This window comes from Brassica napus, chromosome C4 (genome assembly GCF_020379485.1).
Source record: "Brassica napus cultivar Da-Ae chromosome C4, Da-Ae, whole genome shotgun sequence".
Taxonomy (NCBI): domain Eukaryota; kingdom Viridiplantae; phylum Streptophyta; class Magnoliopsida; order Brassicales; family Brassicaceae; genus Brassica; species Brassica napus.
Genome location: NC_063447.1, coordinates 34,082,593 through 34,101,173, shown reverse-complemented (window position 1 = coordinate 34,101,173; position 18,581 = coordinate 34,082,593). Strand labels below are relative to the sequence as shown.

At 37.3% G+C, this 18,581-nt stretch overlaps 1 protein-coding gene, 1 long non-coding RNA gene and 1 other non-coding gene across 3 annotated transcripts; 2 read left to right on the top strand and 1 right to left on the bottom strand.

The window, feature by feature from the left end:
* Positions 1 to 3,069: 3,069 nt before the first annotated feature.
* On the bottom strand, positions 3,070 to 4,725 carry LOC106445219 (probable WRKY transcription factor 70). Its single transcript, XM_013886737.3, has 3 exons — positions 4,209 to 4,725; positions 3,833 to 3,934; positions 3,070 to 3,639 (listed from the first exon to the last, which is right to left on the bottom strand). The coding sequence occupies exons 1-3, from the start codon at positions 4,538 to 4,540 to the stop codon at positions 3,210 to 3,212; spliced, it is 864 nt and encodes a 287-aa protein (XP_013742191.1). The 5' UTR covers positions 4,541 to 4,725; the 3' UTR covers positions 3,070 to 3,209.
* Positions 4,726 to 5,720: 995 nt separating this feature from the next.
* On the top strand, positions 5,721 to 7,771 carry LOC125585167. The gene is made up of 3 exons (XR_007322095.1): positions 5,721 to 6,959; positions 7,047 to 7,289; positions 7,394 to 7,771. It is a non-coding gene; the product is annotated as an uncharacterized LOC125585167 (long non-coding RNA).
* A 10,503-nt stretch (positions 7,772 to 18,274) lies between these two features.
* LOC125586717 lies at positions 18,275 to 18,381 on the top strand. The gene has a single exon (XR_007323253.1). It is a non-coding gene; the product is annotated as a small nucleolar RNA R71 (small nucleolar RNA).
* Positions 18,382 to 18,581: the final 200 nt, after the last annotated feature.

Below are 18,581 nucleotides of genomic sequence, written 5' to 3'. Positions count from 1 at the left end.
GGGTGAGAAATGCCTAAGAATCAACAACTGAGTGGCCAACTCAGAAGATGCATTAGATTCACTCTGCTAGCAAGGAAATATGAATGATCTACACTAAAACATCCTAGCTCTAACCTAATCACCCTTAATCTCCCTAACCCATGAATTCAAAGGGAGATTACTCACTAATCTCTATGATTCCTCTTAAACCCATGCTGGATTTCAGATTAATCATGCAGAGAAACACAAAGAAAATAAATATAAGAACACAAAATTTCAATAACAAAACTGATCAATTGATTCAAGAGATGACTTTCCAAGAGTTTTTGGTGGTTTTTCTTAAGAACAAAGATGATCTGCCTCCTGGTGGCTTACAGAGTATTAAAACATAGGTTTAGAAAATAAAAACGTGCATCATGAAATGACCAAAAGGCCCTTGAGAAATCATAAGTTCGAGCAGAAATAAGACGCGGAGCGACCTCCGCTCGTCGCTCCGAGTAGTCGCTCCATACTTCGGGAGCGACCTCGCTGTGTCGCTGCGAGAGGTCGCTCCGGACTCGTTCTCGCGTTCCCGAGTGATGAAAACGCGAGCGACCTCCGCTCGTCGCTCCGAGTAGTCGCTCCATGCTTCGGGAGCGACCTCGCTGTGTCGCTGCGAGAGGTCGCTCCGGACATGAAAACGCGAGCGACCTCCGCTTGTCGCTCTGAGTAGTCGCTCCATGCTTCGGGAGCGACCTCGCTGTGTCGCTGCGAGAGGTCGCTCCGGACTCGTTCTCGCATCTCCGGGTGACCAAAACGCGAGCGACTCTTCCTTGTCGCTCTGGTAAGGTCGCTCTGATAGGGAGATTAGAGCGACTTGACGGTGTCGCTTCGGACTGGTCGCTCCGGTAAGGTGCTCGCCCAATGATCACTTTGAACACTTCTTTTGGACTCCAATTTCACCCAAATGTCTCCAAGAACTCCATGTGGTACTCCAATACCTGATAAGGACTCATGTATGCAAAATGCAACCTAAACATGGCTAAATCCTAATCTATATGATCAAAATGCACATGGGTGAATGGATAAAACATTAGAAATATGCAAGATATCACTTCCGTACACAAAATAAATAAGTATGGTGATAAAGGATCCCCTTGTCGTAGACCTCGCTTTGCCACAATATGTCCTTTAGGTTGGCCATTAATTAGTACTATATACTGCACCGATGATATGTCCTTTAAGTTGGCCATTGAAGTACTCTATACTACACCGATGATATTCATGTCATCAACCTGGAAACCCATGTATATGAGAAACCCAATTTTAGCTATTGCTTGTACGAAGGGCCATTCTACTCGGTCATATGCCTTGCTCATATCTGTTTTAATAGCCACAAACTTCTCCTTACAAGAATTGTTAGTCCTAAGTCTATGAAAAATTTCCTAAGCGATAAGGATATTATCCGAATCAATCGCCCAGAAACAAAAGCTGACTGAGTTTCTGAAATTAGCGAAGGCAAGATCTCCTTAAGCCGTTGACATAGAACTTTGGAGATGATATTATACCACACATTGCATAGACTAATCGGTCTTAGTTCTGTCATACAACTTGGTCTTACCGTCTTTGGAATGAGGCGGATATTTGTTATATTAAGCTTCTCATCAAAAGAACCTGTCCAAAGAAAATCATTTACCAGATTCGTAACATCTGTCTTAATAATTGACCAAGATTGTTGGAAGAAAAGTGTTGTCATCCCATCCGGTCCAGGAGATTTTTCCGGATGCTTCATAAAAAAAACCAATCTCACTTCCTCCTCAGGAGCCTGAGCACATAGTGTGTTATTCTGCGCTGCAGTAATCGTCTCTGAAACCTCACTTAAAAAAGTCTCAAAATCAGACGGCATGTCAAATAACTGTGTGAAGTAGTCAATTGCAACACCTTGCACTTCCGGCTCAGAAGTAACCCAATTGCCTTCTTCAATATGTAAGCCAATAATTTTATTTTGTATTCGCCTTTGCTTTGTCAAAGCATGATAAAATTTAGTATTTCGATCTCCTTGTGAATGCCATGTTGTTCTACTTTTTTGTTTCCAGTATTGTTCTTCATCCCGATAAGCATCCTTAAGTTTTTGAGTCACTTCCAAGACTTCCTCATAAGTTTTTGTATCATCATTTTGTACTATCTTTTGTTTTCCATATGGTAAATTATTCTTCCTCCATACCGAGATCGCCTGTTTGGTATTGATTCCATAAGTCCTTCTTCTCCATTCCATCTCTTATCAGAGCGAAACTGACATCCAATCCTTATTAATCTTTTGTTAAAGTAGTAGTATTTTTGACAAAACTTCAATTTTCATTAAAAATATAATTTGGGAATGATCATATTTTAATGGTATTGATTTGACAGATTTTTAATGTTGATTTAGTGGTTTGTTAAGTTTTTCGATTGTAGTGGCAACCAATATCCTAAAATTCTTTAAAGTTGCAATAAATAAAAATGAGATTTAATATTTAGATCTTTTAAATATTGATAAAGTTCACTAATATCATAAAAATTATATAGTAATTTTAACTTAATATACTCGTGATATTGTGTTTAATATTGTTTCTAATACATTGAAAATGGAATGATTTTTTAAAATAAAATTTAATAAATAAATTGATCACGGTGGGGAAAAAATATTGCAATAAATTTATTTGGTAGGAAATTATTATAGTAAATAATCCGGTTGAAAATTATGCAGGAAATGGTTATAGTAAATCAATCAGTTAGAACTTAGAAATTGCTGCTTCCATCGTGATATTAAATATGGTTATGTAAGTGGTTACGTTGGCCAAATCAATCAGCAACAAATTTAATTAGTTTTAACAATAACAATAAATATTGAAAGTTAGGATTAGGTAGTTTTCCAATAACATTAGAATATAATTAAAAATTGTTTTAAAGGTAAGTTTATATTGTACTTCAGTTTTAATATTATAGATATATTTTTATTGCTGCATGCACTAATTTGAGAGTAACATTGGTAGAGTGGTACCGAATAAATTATATTCTGTGTACTCGGGTATTTTTGAATAACATGAATGATAATGATGTTCATCGAAAAAGGATTGGAAATAGGATAAATTAATTTAAGAAATGAGAATATAAGAAGAGAGCTATATAATGAAAATATAGATGTTCCATTCTAGACTATAATAATGTAAAATTAAGCTAGGTTCGAACATTGTTCGAAGTAAGAGAGCTGCTCATTGTCGTTGAACCGGAAATCGCTGCCAACTCCAAAGATCCGTGGTATCCAAATCATTAATAGATGCACTAGTTTCACCACAACCATAAATATCATCATGATGATGATGATTATTTTCCTCTCCAAACACCAACATTTCTTGCCACACCAATTGCAAGTCACTCTCCGTGGACGAACCATGATGATGGTTATCTTCCTCTTCATTCACCGAGGTCCTCAAACTAGGACACTTGAACTCTTCAGAATCCATGATGCCGTCATCATGATGAACACAAGGATTGATACTGCAGGGTGTTACTTCGTCCGTGTCGCACGTGTGGTTTCCGATGTATGTGATACTGAACATCCTGGGTTCGAGCTCTAACTCCTGCACTTGCTTTGTCGCCTTGCACCCTTGAGTGTATTTATGTGTGCACCTAAAGTAACTTCTGCAAAACATTAATGAGAAAAAGAAAAAATTAGATCAAATGTCTATGTCACAACTAAGCAGACAACATATATGGTAGATATAAATGCCTCCATGCATGTATCATTCTACCCCAGGACATGTCACATATGAATATATTTATACATACACATGAATATTCATATATATGGGTAGAAATCCGTAAGAAAAACAACCTTGGGAATTTGGCATTAAGAATCTCCTTTTTTCCATATTTCCTCCAAGAAAATGCGTCCTCAAGTAGAGTTGACTCTACAGTCCACGAGTCAGCTCTCTTTCTGTTCACAATGTTGTAAAATTTAAAAATAAAAATATTTGGCGTTTTATGTAATGTATGATCAAAATAAACAAAAAGAATCACAAAAGGGTTATATAATCTTATCTATAGAGTATAGACTATCGCTATGGTAAGTTAGAAGAAAAAAAGGAGACATGAGCTGATAACTTTGGGTTTTACTAATACCACACCGTATCATAATTAGCTAGGATTCAAGCTCTTGCGTTTGTGAATTTTAAAGTCACAAAAAGTAAGCGAGAGAAGTTAAAACTTACTTTCTCTTGTAGCATCCTCTTTTACCCTTGACGGGTCCCAATCTTTTCCGACTATCAACGGAATCCTCAAGTTTGCCGTCGTTGGTGCAGGAAGCATTTTGAGAGCCTTCAACGGCGGTGAAGAGATAGGAGGGGATGGGTTCGAAGGAATCAAGAGCAGAGATTGTGTCACTAAAAGACGCCGAGATTTTAGCCACGAGATCCTCTGCTGGACCACGACCCGACCCGTGTTGAGAGAGGAGCTTCTGAAGCTTAGTGGCCAACTCATGGCCTTGAACGAGTTGGTCCATAACTTTTAGCATTATTGCTTTGTTATTACAAACAATATCCATTTTGGTTGTAGTTTTTGATGGGTTTATTTTTTCCTATTTTGGTGTGGGTTATATGACTAAAGGGAAGAGAAGTGCGTGTGTAAATATAATGGAGAGAAGAAAGTTGTAATAATGCAATATTTTTCTTTTCTTGGATTTTCTTTTGATTTTTAGAGAGAAGAAGATGTGAGGAAATGAGAGAGATGGGCAAAGGCAAGAGGTGGGATGAACTTATCCACTCATTTGCTTAGGGGAGAATCGTGACGTTTAATCGAATGACGTCGGGGCGATGACATCACTCTTCCCTTGATGAGAACGGAATAAAGAGTTTTACTTACTTACTCATTTCCATAAGCCTTAGATCATAATTCGTATTAGTCACGGATTACATATCATTTCCAAATGATCCAGCTCTTATATGATATAGTAAGTGATTACATTACTTGAATATATTTTGTATAGTACCTTCCTTTTTGTCACATTTTGAATAGTACTTTTATGTGTAACAACTACTCGTAGTCTGTTTGCTATTACTCAAACGTATCCGAGATAATTCTATCTAGCTAGTTCAGATAGATTTATGGACAAAAGTTTACGATCAATTATTCATATATGAAAATTGCTCTGACATAACATAACTGAATTTTGTATTTTTCATATATTTTAAAAGCGTTTGTTTGTCGGCACAGCTTATTTTTGTCGGCGCAGCTTATCTAAATTAATTAGACTGATTATGTAAAATAGAACATCTGCTGATTTCGTGAAAACGCATTACTATTTAGCATGATTTTTTAAACATTTTGTTGTAATATCATAAATATATTTAAAAGGTGTACGTGGTAGACTCACTGGTGACTGCCCTTCACTATCTCAACGCAACGCATCATCATACAGGTTCTCTTCGCTTAGTGATGCCTAGTTGCTCTAGTGGCCCCTCGCTGTCCTTTAACCACGTTTTAATTAAGTTGATTGGTAGTTATGATAGCAAAATAGTAAAATAAGTTTATACTTTGTAGACGTTTATCAATTTTACGGTTATGCATGCACATTTGTTGTTTTTTTTTTTTTTTTTTTTTACAACTATAGTGTGATCCCAAAGATTTTCTAAATCTAAAAACTAATCACTATGAAGTCTGCATGATCCATGTTTTCTTATCACTTAAAGCACTCCGGTTGACCAAAAGAAATCGAACTCTGGACAGTACTCACAGCCGCGAACTTTTTACCACTAGGTCAATACCACTTGGTTTGGTTATGCATGCACATTTGTTATGCTTAGTTGTGTTGTAAATTCGGATGAGTTAACGCAATGATTTTTGTAAAGAAAATTGAAATTGAGATAAATACCACTTTCCACTAGTGTAGGTATATTTACTAGAGTTTTGTAGAAATATATATAATCTCTTAAAACTGAGATTTTATATTATAGTTATGTAAACATGAGATTTCATTTTTCTTATTTACACCGTAATATCGGTCGAGAATGTTTCATTACGAATTCTAGTGTTTTTTTTGAAATCCACAAAATAGTTTAGCCACTCGACAACAAGTTGCTATGCAAATTTAATACTAAAAGTCCAAAAGAAGTTGTTTGGTTTTCAGATATTTTGTTTCTTTATCAATCTGCCACTATAAATATATATTTTTAGCCAAAAATATTTTTTCTAAGAACATTTATTTTCCATTAAAATAGTATTTTTTATATATTATTTATGTTTTAGTTGCTAGTTATTGTGTGCTGTAAGTTTTGTTTTTGGTAAAAATATCCTCATGTTTCAGAGTATATTAGCATATGATCATTGTCAATTGTTTTGTAAAGAAAAAATGTTATATTAATTACAGCCAAAAAGTTAACTTTAGGATTTTTATATTCTATTGTTGTGAAGTATTTTACTACACTAATTGAACTACAAACATTTGATCACTTATCAACAAATTATTGTAGAAAATACAACAATTTATTGTATAAAATGACAAATTTAGGAAATAATAATGAGGGATAACTAGCCGACAATAAATTAGAACATAACTAAAAAAACCCCAATTCTCTCTAAGCGCCGTCAAGAGTTTGGTTTTGCGATTGTGGTCTCTCCGGTGGCTGGCTATCAACGCCGGTGCCGGAGGGGGCCCGCCTTCTTCTTCCTTGCTTTGTATGTTCTTTGTCTGTGTGAATCGTTGTTACCGAAACTTGAATCTTCTTCGTAGGCGAGCTATGGTGGTCATTTGTTCCGGTCACGTTGTGCAGATCTGGATGAGGAATTCCCCTTTCTTCTGAGATCGAGGATAGATCTGTGTGATTCGTGTTGTTGTTTCGCGGCTCCTTCTTCCGTCATCTCCCTTCCGGCGGAGGACTACAAGTTGGCAGGAGGATCTTCGAGGGATTGGATTTTGTGTGAAGGAGCAGGAGTGGCCGTGTGTTTGTGCACGGTTTTAAGTTTTGGTGCTTCTGTGTTTTATGTCTTGCTCTGTCTCTTGGTTGAAGGTTGGTGTGGAGCTGTTCTAGTTATTGGTAAAGTTATTGTTTCAGGTTTTCTTCGGAGAGTTGGGTTCAGTGATACGTCTGGCGCCAGATTGGAGATCGAGGATCTTTTGACGGTGCAGTGCAGCCGCTGGGAGCGGTGCAGGTGCTTTCGCTGACGGTGTTACTGTGCTTTCGCTGACGGTGTTACTGTGCTTTCTTCAACTCTAGTTCCTTTCCTGCCTGCAATACATGAATGGTGGTTGGGCTCGTCTCTGAGAGGCTTTTTGTGTCTCGTCGCTCCAATATCCGGTACCTCCCCGCTTGGCTTTCTTCTTTGAGTTTGCGCCTATGCAGTAATCCTTTCTTCTTGTTGCTGGATAGTATTTATAAATGGTTCTAAACTCTACTTGCAGCAACGGGTGAAGGCGTTCATTGGGATATTCAGTTATGGTTGTTTCCTTCGGTTCGAGGAGTTTGCTTGTGTTGCAAAGGTCCTTATAGGGAAGGGTTTATTCTGGAGCTTCCTTCTTTCAGGTGCTATGGTCCTGTTCCGGCTCTCTTATGATGTTTAAAACTCTTTCAAATCTATCGAGATTACTCTTGGTCATTTAAGTTTCGTTGTTAGTTTGGATTAGTAAAGCTGTCTTGTTTGGACTTTAGCTTCCGGGGATATATTCATGTTCCGCCGGCTTTGTTTTCCGGGGATATATCGTTGTTTCTCCGGCTCTGTTTCTCTGTTTGGGCTCTTGTAAAACTTTGAATGCATTAATAATATACCTTAAGAAGTTAGTGGGAAAAAAAAAAGCTGCCATACTGTACCCCTCCAAAAGCCAATAACTCCTGTCCAGATTGGTTGGCAGATTCGTAAAATTAGATTCATTATAAATGCTCTTAAAGTGTAGTTGTTGTGTCTCAACTTTTTTTCAATAATTCAAAATTTGGTCGTCAAGCCAAAGTTCAGTGTAACATAAAGCAGTTGGGAAATTCATCATTTAAACAACATAAAATTCATCATTTAAACAACATATTTTATGTTGATGTAATATATCTACATCATTATTTAATTTATTTGATCGGTATTATTCTATTTTGAAAATATTTCTCATAATGCATTAAATTGTTAAATGATCCAATAAGCAGTAGTAATCTGGTCGATAACAATATCTATATACACACACACATATATATATTTGAATATTAGGAGATTCGAAGGTGAATCCGTAATCTCCCCAAACTCAAAATTACAATATATAATATTTTTTCGTTTCGTTTCAGCGGTCAAAAATATACATAATTAGAGTTCTAGAATAATTAAAAAAGTAATATACAATTCTTCAAATAGATGATGATGGGAAAAAGTCAATAAGTGAAGAAATGTTTATAAACATTGAGAGAACAACTGAAATGTTTTATAAGTTTTTGTTTCATTATACCCTTTTAAATTAAAAACAAAATAATGAATACAAATATATAGAATTTTGAATGGTATACTTCTATTTAAAGTAAACTAGATTGTGACTTGTATTTTTAAAGCGCAGAAATAATTTTTGAATAAAATATAATTTAAAAATCAATATGTTTTAACAGTTTTATTTTAGTTTATTTGAAAACTATATATATATAATTTTGTAGTTATATTAAATATTAAATTATATAATATATTATTTAATTTTGTTTTTTGGTTATTTCAACCAGTTTCGTTATGAATTTTAATAAATCTCTGTAATTTTTTAGTTGAATGTGTGAAATATATTTTTGCTAAATAAAAATAATCCATTAATATAATTTATTTCATATTAATGAAATTATTTTGTAGTATCTAAACCTGCTAAAAATAGTTATAATTATTTTAATTATTTTATATATTAGTTGTTTTATTCAATTGTTTGATTTATCAAATAATTTTAAAAATACTAATAAACCTTATTAAAAAGGTAAGACATTAAGTATTGTGTTGTTTGAAAACATATTTAGTAATAAAATTTTGTTTTCCATGATTATTTTTAATGAAGATTTCATTTTTTATTAATTACTATTGACATTTAATATATTACAATATATCATTAAAGGTTAAGTCCAAATGAATGTTTCTGTTTTAATACAAGAGATTAATTTTATTCTATTTATGAACAAAACCGAGATAGATTTTTACTGTAAGTAGAATAAAAATGAATAGTAAAGTAAAACTGAAAATGCTCTCATTTCTCACTGAAAAATTCTGTCCACTTTTTCCAATGCATGTTTATCCTCTTAGGGGTGTATTCAATTGAGAGTTTTAGGTGATTTGTGTCAAAATGACAAATCCACTGTTATTAAAACATGAATTTTAAAACTCATTTAAAATCCAGTGTTATTGAACTTGACATTTTATAAAGTACTCTGAAATCCACTGTTATTGAAAATATTTTAAGTCGTGGAGTTTTAAAGTTTTCAAGTGATTTTAGAGTGTTTGGGTGGAGTTTCTTAGTTAAAAAAATAAAACTCAAATCTTATGGTTTTAGGTGATATTTTAGAGTGGTTTAACAAAAATCATTTTATTCTCTGCAATTCTTTAAAATCATCTAAAACCTCAATAAAAGTCAAATCACTTTAAATTTTAGATTGAATACATTCCCCTTAGAAACATTTTCTTAAACCATTTTGAGACATACACAGATTTTTAAGTTTTTAGCTAGTGGACACTGATTTTAGCCACGAAAACGTCAACTTAACACTGACAGTTTTGAGAATGTCCCACCTTTTAATTGTCAACATAGTACTATTATTTTAGGATTGCTTCTTATATTCTTTTGAAATATAATAGTCGTCAAGTTGTGTGTAGACTACTATTGTGTTTGTAATATATGTACCCAAAAGAAATTAATGAGGGGGCTATACACGGATAGCTACATCGATGGATTAATTACTACAAGACAACGCCACCAGCTAATGAGACGTTGTTTCTGCATGTTGGACCTTGCACTATATACTTACAAGCAAAGTAAAAGGCTGATTCCATAGTCTCTCAAATAATATCTTAGTTAAATTTAAAATATAAAATTAGATCAATTAAAAATGACACATGTTGAAGAAATCTTTCTATTTTTCTTGAGTTTTTTTGGCATGAGATATGTATGAGATATGTATCTCTCAAATTCAATCTTTTTCTTTCTCATATTTTCTACTTGTCTCATTTTAATTGGCAATATAATTTTTTTAAGGTACTATCAATAAAAAAGATATTAGGGTTTTGACATGACTGTCATTATCATTTGATATACACTATATATTTTAAAGAATAGTAAAATAAATATAAATAAATGAATGATTTTGTTTGAATATCTAATATGAATTTTGATGAATGAATATGACAATTTATATCAGACATTATATCTTATTAAAATAGAATTATATTATAATAGAAGGGGAAAGTGGATATATATCATATGTTTTTTAAAGATCTTTGCATTAAAATTTTAGGATTTTTTTAATTACACCAACTGGAATGCAATAAAAATATGCAGAAAAAATAATATCTAAACTGGTTTACACAGAACTGAAAACCATCAAAATCCTAACTAAAAGCAAACAAAGAGAGTAAAAGTGGCGATGGCCGCCGCTGAACGATATTCGCCGGAATCTCTCTCCCCCTAAGATGCCACATTGACTGCAGCCCATCACCTAAGCCAAACCATATGTAGAAACACCAACCGGAGAAGATAGCAACTTCCACCGGAAAAAGAGCTAAAATATAAGGTAAAGTGTATGATTATTCATCAACCAATGTTGGTATATATACAAAGAGGATGCGGTAATCTAACTAAGGAAATAAACAACAAGATAATCCTAAATCCCTTAAACATAGGAATGTATATATTCTATCGTAATCCCTTTACCCCCCCCCCCCCCCCCCGCCAAGTTGGGAATGACATATCCATAATTCCCAACTTGGACAACAAGTGATGAAATGTCGGCGTAGGCAAAGCTTTGGTGAGCAAGTCCGCAGGCTGATTCTTTGTAGTAATGTGCTCGGTAGTGATAAGTCTCTCTTAAACCGCATCACGAACATAGCGGTAATCATTCTCGACATGTTCCGTACGCTCATGGAACACCGGGTCCTTGCAATGTGAAGCGCAGATTGACTATCACAGAACAGTCGCATAGGCTTGGTGTGAGGAAAATCAAAGTGAAGAAGAAGACGTTTTAACCACTTTAACTCACAAGTTGCATCCGCCATTGATCGATACTCTGCCTCAACTGATAATCAAGACACAATACGTTGCTTCTTGGTCTTCACTTTGGTTTTCCTGTGAGACACAAGAAGCAAGAGAATCGCCAAGTAGAACGACATACGCACAAAGGGATCGACGCGTAAGAGGACATGCCGACCAGTCTGAATCAGAGTAAGCTGTGAGACTCAGATCAGCATCAGAAGACAGCATAATGCCTTGGTCGGGACATCCTTTTAAATAACGAAGCACCCGTAAAGCTGCGATCCAGTGATCTTCCATCGGTTTGTGCATAAATTGAGATACGATATGAACAATATAGTTGAGTTCTGGCCGAGTACAGGTAAGGTAAATAAGGCGACCCACCAAACGTCAATATTTGCATGTATCCTGAAGTCTCGTTTCTTTAGCTAAAGCGAGTTTGTGGTTAAGTTTTGTAGGAACCGGTGCTGGTTTTGCACCAAGTAAGCCACACTCCGTAATTATACCAAGAGCATATTTTCGCTGAGACACAAATATTCCTTCAGGACCTCTTGCAATCTCCAAGCCAAGGAAGTATTTTAATTTGCCCAGATCCTTCATCTTGAAACACTTGTGTAAGTAGTTCTTGAATCGTTGGATAGTGGCAATATCGTTTCCTGCGATAATAAAATCATCCACATAGACTAGAATGTGCAGACATATATTAGCTTTCGTAAAGGAGAATAAAGAACAATCCTCATAGCTCTGTCAAAACCAAACAGCGAGGAGCCTATTTAAGTCCGTATAATGACTTCCGAAGACGACAAACCTTCGATGGATCACTAGTTTTAAAACCAGGTGGAAGTTCCATGTAAATTTCTTCCTCGACATCTCCATGGAGAAAAGCATTGTGAACATCCATCTGATGGATCTCCCACCTTTTAGCAGCTGCAAGTTTGAGTAAAAACCGAACCGTGTTCATCTTTGCGACTGGTGCGAACGTATCTTTGTAATCAAGACCCTCTTTCTGTCGATTTCCACTAGCCACTAGTCTAGCCTTAGGTCATTCAAGTGTACCATCAGCTCTGTATTTATTTGTGTAAATCCAGCCACAGCCGATAGCCTTCTTTACAGGCGGTAAAGAAGTCACATCCCACGTGTGGTTTTCTTCCAAAGATGTGACCTCGGATTTCATTGCTCCACTAAACCGAGGATCATTGACTGCCTCCTTATACGTTCGTGGAACGTAATCAGTAGTGATTTTTGCCAAGAACGCCTGGTGCTTAGCATTAAAAACAGAGATAGAGGAGTAATAAGCAATGGGATATAATGTCGTACCTGAGACCATTGTAGGAGAACTCTGATGTTACGTAGTGTGAACGTGAGGAGGGTTTGTAGTTGCAGAATTAGTAAGAAAATTCTTCAATAGGACCGAAGGTTTCTTGGTTCGATGACCGCAGCCTAGAAGATCAAGGAGACCAGGAGACGAGCCTGTACTTGAAGGTTCAGTAGCTCGTGATTTTGATGGTGTTGTAGATGGAGATGCAGGATGATACCACTCAAATTACCCTAAGGAGTGAATTACTCTCTCAAATAAGAGGTTCAATTGTAGTACTTAGGGATCGAATCCACAAGGAGCTAGGGAACCTATTAAATCTAGTTAAATTATTAATTCTAAGTGTTTGTTGTTTTATGGGTTTAAAAATAAATAGCAATCCTAATTGAGCAAGTCTATTGCTCGACTAACAAGATGATTGGGGGTGTAACTTATTGGAAAGGTATTAGATGCAGGATTTCTATTCAGGTGCTGGAGATTATAATCCTATAGATGCCTAACAGTTGCATGCATGATATATTAGAGCTCAACTCCTTAATCACAGTGATCAGCTATGGTAATTTTTCACTGGTTAACTAACTAGATCTTGGATCTCAACGGTTAGTCTTTTGATCACAAGAAAGTGTCGATCGATGATCCTATAGGGATATCGATCGATACACCTTTCGCAAAATCGATCGATTGTCAGAAAACAATATCGATCGATGCTTCTAGCTAAGCCCTAGGCATAGGTTGATAATGCTTGCTAGCTTTGTAGATCAGCGGTTAGCCTTTTTCTAGCAGTCCTAGTATGATAGACTAGATTCAGGACATGATGGTCAAGGATGTTTGACTCATGCAGATTCCTAGGTTCATGTTCTAGTTAACAAAGCTAAAACAAGCAGTAAGAACAATCTATCAATGAATACCACAACTTAGCAATTCTATAGTTGGGGCTAATCCCTCTAACCTATTTGAACCCGGAATCTAACAAGTAAACTACTCAGACATAGCTAAGCAATTCATAACACAAAATATAGATAAAAACTGCATAGAATAGGATAGATGAACCAATGGAGTTCCAATCACAAATCTCTCTATGATTGATATTACGTGTATACGCACACCAAATAACCTAATGTGCACACTACCACAATCGAATGGTATGTCGATGTAGCACTTTAGGATCGAATCCACAGATACCAAATCTTACACTTTATTTTTATGGGATCAGAATCAAGCTAAAACAATATGGAGGTTTTAAAGTTTGTGGTAACGTAAAAAGCAAGTAACAAGATTAATTAAAGTTTAAGATTATAAAAGATGCTAAGTCTAGGGCGATGGATCCGGTTTCAAAACGATCATGAGCCAAATAACTATTCAAGGAACAATTCAAACAAGTCTAGAACTCGAAAAACAAATAAAGTTTGACCCACTGTCGTGGTGTCTCCCCTTTTATCAAGAAATTCTAACACCTAAACTGTCGTTTGGATTAGAATATGAAGACAAACATTAAGTTCAGATTCGATTTGTTCACAATTTGCCCTAACATCTACTTTCGCTGGTTAGGGACAAATCGCCCATTCATGATATTTCTAGCAACCTAAAACACTTTTGATGATTAGATTAAACCTAGAATTAGGCACTAAGTAGCTAGTTTAATGCATGCAGTAAGCGCAATCATGAATAGAGACAATCAAAACATAATTCCTTAGTTGTATTTAGCTCATGGATCTAAACACCCTAACACCCTAGACTAAGCAAGGTGACTACTCAGCCATGGAACAAGAAAACACAGAGATAGAGATATAAAGCAACATGAAATATGACTGAAATAAAGTAATAGGGTTCAGGGGGTTCTTCTCTAAATCGAGAGAGATGGCCTTCTCCCTTTACAAAGTAGCAAAATCTCAAGTCTCCCACTCTAAGGTATGGTTTCTTCTCCAAGAAAAATGCGTAGTATGATAAAGAGAAACAGAAAATATGATATATCAAAGCCACAGGCGGCTGGGAGAGAAAATAGGGATAATTAGGGCAAATCCCGTAATGATTGTAGTTTCCTTAAAAATCTCTGCCGCTGGAACACTCACTTGGAACAGTCACTCGGGTTGCTCCGCTATCTGACTGTTCTGCGTGAAAACCACCAAATTGCATTGTTTTCTGCCTCTTTTGTTCCAGCTGGTCCATCTCCCATCCAATGCAACTCCAGACCTGCAATGACTCCAAAAGAACTAGAAAGACTCGATAAAGACTTGAAAACCAATTTAAAAGCATATATACAAGATGTATAAAACACCATATACCAATTCCCCCAGACTTAGATCCTTGTTTGTCCTCAAACAATGTCAAGTATCAAGAACAGGGAGAAAGGTTTGAAAGTGTGAGAACTCTCCTATTCTCAGCAACCATACTTTAACCACGAATCTCTGAACCATACAAGCAGTAAAACTAGGACAACACACCCTTACCGGAACCCCACTGACTGCTGTTCAAAAATCGGCTCCATACTCTTCATCTCAAACCTGAAAAAGCAACACTATCGAGACAGAACTCCCTACATTCATTTAAGAGTAGCGTGAGCTTCTCATCACAGGCATCATTCAGAGTAGACGGTCTAGGTGTGGAACAGGCTATTTAATGGTGGAGTTAAAAGTGTTTAGGGGCTACCATTTCATTGAAGAGGATGCAGGATATCACACAAAATGACAAGAGAGGATAGATCCATTGATGTCCACAGCCTCTACTCGTTTTTGCTCTATCTGGTGCGACTGTTCTGATGACGGAACATGCAACTGATTGTTGTGCGTTCCACTTTCCTTTTGGTACCCACTCCTTTGCTCGATCTTTCCAGTGGCTCATATTTCTTTGATCTCATCCCCTTCTCCATCACCTTATTTTAGTTTTTTTTTTTTTTTTTTTTTTTTTGAAGACTGATATGGTGATGTGACAAAGAAGGAGGTCATACATGATGGTTCTGAGTGCCACTGGTGGTTCTGATTTCGTAACCATCCTGGTTCTCCACCCCTGCTCTTGCGCAGTTCATTGGTTATGGAGCGGTTGCTCCCTTAATCTGCTTGTTCTCCTTTCTGCCATAATTTCTGGAGCAGTAACGAGTAGGAGGCTGCGTTGATCCTTTCCTCTCCGACCTTTTTGCACATATCTGCACATATGACACTGAAAAACAAATGCATGAAGGTGGAATAAAGGCTAAGGTGCAGGGTGGGAACTAGCTAAAGATGAGCTAGCCACTCAGGATCAGCAAGATGGATAAAAAGGATAAGAAGTCCTGAGTGTGTTCTCGTTTCCCTGATCTAATGCCCATAACAAGAAGAATTTCAGTTAAGATTAGGTTCAAGTAAGGTGGAGTTAAGTCTACCCAGTGTAACCTGATCGGCTGAGAACTTCTGGAGAATCAAGTGAGATATGTCAGGGTGTTCCAGGTCCACATGTGTGTCTTTCGCCACTGCTAAGGTCACTGAATAAGATAACTAAAGCACAAGGTGGTCAGTGATCAACACAGAATAAGGTCCTAATTCCCACAAAGTTTTGACTGACTCAATAAAAACTGATTCAAATTGACCCAAAAGAAAAACAAAAGAAAGAAACGAGTTAGTAAACAACGAAAACCCTCCCCCAGACTTACTTCACAACGTCCCTGGTGTGAAAATAAATCAGAGAGAAGGAGAAAACAAGAATAAATATTTTTTTTTTTTTTGGGTTGAGATACTTACCTGAGTGGAGCAGGCGCTCCATGAAAATTCTGGGTGTTCTATCGTCAGATGATCGCCTGGAACAACCGCTCTTTTCAGGGGGTAGGTTGTTCCGTTTCTGCAACCCAGAATTTTTGAAGTATCTCGGATTTTTTTTTGCTTTTTGACCTGAGACTCAATAAACTAAAACGAAAATAAGTAAACAAAAACAAAACCAAGTTATATTTACACGTACCAGTGGATTGCCTCCCACCAAGCGCTTGGTTTAAGTCTCTAGCTTGACTTGGTGACTGGGATCAGTCGGGTTGAGCAGGAGGACTTGTTCCAAAACAAGCTCCACAATCATACATGTTCAACTTCAAAACTCTGCTCAACAACCCTTTCACAGCAGCTTCTCCTTTCTCTTTCAGCTCATGTGTGAGCATTACTCTGACTTTAGAGAAAGGTTTAAAGGTACCCTTGCACTTTACCTCATACTCAATGGATTTCTCATCACACAAGCGAGGTATCAAAGTCATCATAGGATCACCCTTGACCCTTTTCTTCTGAACTTTCTGTTTCACCCTTGAATTCTCTCTGAATTTAGTAGGACCAGTGTTAGGATCTTCATCAGATAACAGCCTGCTCTCACCCTTATCACCATGCTCCTTCTCTGGAACAACCTTCAGCTTTTCTACATCAAACACTGAGATGCGAGAGGCGTGTGATGAGGAAGATCTGGTGGGTACAGCCTTGTAGAAAACTTTCGTGTTGATGTTGGAGAAGCAGACTCTCTTGTTGGGCATATCGATGGTTGCTCCAACAGTAGCCATGAATGTCCTTCCAAATATCAAAGGCATCTCATGATCCTTGTTCATCTCAACAACTTGAAACTCAGCAGGAACAATGCATTCCCCTACTTGAACATGAAGGCTGCGGATGGTTCCATATGGGACTGCTCTAGAAGAGTTTGCAAAGGTCAGGGTCAGCTGAGAGCGCTCAACATCAGCAATACCCAAATCGTCTACAATAGCCTTTGAGACGAGATTCACACAAGAACCAGAGTCACAAAGAGCATCCTTGAAGGTTGTTCCTGCGATGGAACATGGGAAAACAAACTTTCCAGGATCATCAACCTTAGGCAATACCTTCAGTGCTGGTGTAGACAGAACTTTGGCATAGATGACCTTGATCTTCTCTTGAGTCTCTCTACAGTTTCTAAAAAACTTGAGCAATGGACGAATCTGCAGAGCATCTTCAAATGCAAGTTCTTTAGGAAGCCTTCTCACCATCTTGTTAAAACCTATCAGCTGCTCTTCACTAATGGGATCCATCAGATGTCTAGGTGGAATTGGATAGGGAACCTTGGGAACATAGACTCGAGATGGTGGAGTCTCAGCAGGTTCGCTAGGAGCAGTCACTCCAGAGCTAGCAGACTGCTCTGCTCTCTCTTCTGCGCCTGGAGCAGTCTCAGCAAACGGCTGCTCTATTGCATTACAGTGCTCAGTCCTAGGATTTTTATCAGTTCTTTCAGGGAGCGTCTCTTGTTGCCTCTTGTCAATCTCAACTGTTTGAGCAAGCTGAACATCGATCTTTCTTATATGGATCGCAAGATTGTCATACTTGTTATTCAGCTCAGTGAACATGTTGCCCATCTTGGTGTCTATTTCCGTGGTTACCTGATTCAACGCCTTGGCCTGAACCTGCTGACCCTGCAACAGCTGTTGCATCATCATACCCAGACCCTTCAGCTCATCTGGTTGACTGTTCCCGTTAGCTGGAACAGCTTGCTGATTGCTCTGCGGTTGTCGCTTGTTCTGGTTCTGAATATGCCCGGCCGTAGCTTGCTCCATGTTGAAGACGTGCCCTTGGTTGTTTTTCAGTAGCTGATCAACCTTGGCAGTCAGCTCATCTATTTTCTGGGTGTCAGAACTGTTCCCTTTCTTGGAGCAATCACTCTCCTCTTTCTTATTAGCTGAGCTAGCAGCCATGTTCTCAATCAGCTTAAACGCTCCATCAGTGGTTTGAGTCATGAAGTCTCCATTGCTCGCAGAGTTTAGAGCACCTTGGTATTTCCAGTCCACTCCATCATAGAAAATGTCCAGGAGGTAATCATCATCAAATCCATGGTGAGGACATTCTCTGCGATAGTCATTGAAGCGCTCCCATGTGTCGCAGAAAGGCTCATCAGTGAGCTGTCTGAAGGAGGTGATCTTGTTCCTCAATGCAGCTGTTCTCGCCTTAGAGTAGAAATGGCTGAGGAACGCTGATCGGACCTGTTCCCATGAAGTGAGAGAGCCGGTAGGGAGAGAGTTCAACCACCGTGCAGCTTTTCCATCAAGAGAGAATGGGAATAACATGCACGTGATGTAGTCTGGTGGAACACCATTCACGCGAGTGAAACTGCAGACTTTTTCGAAGCTCTCAA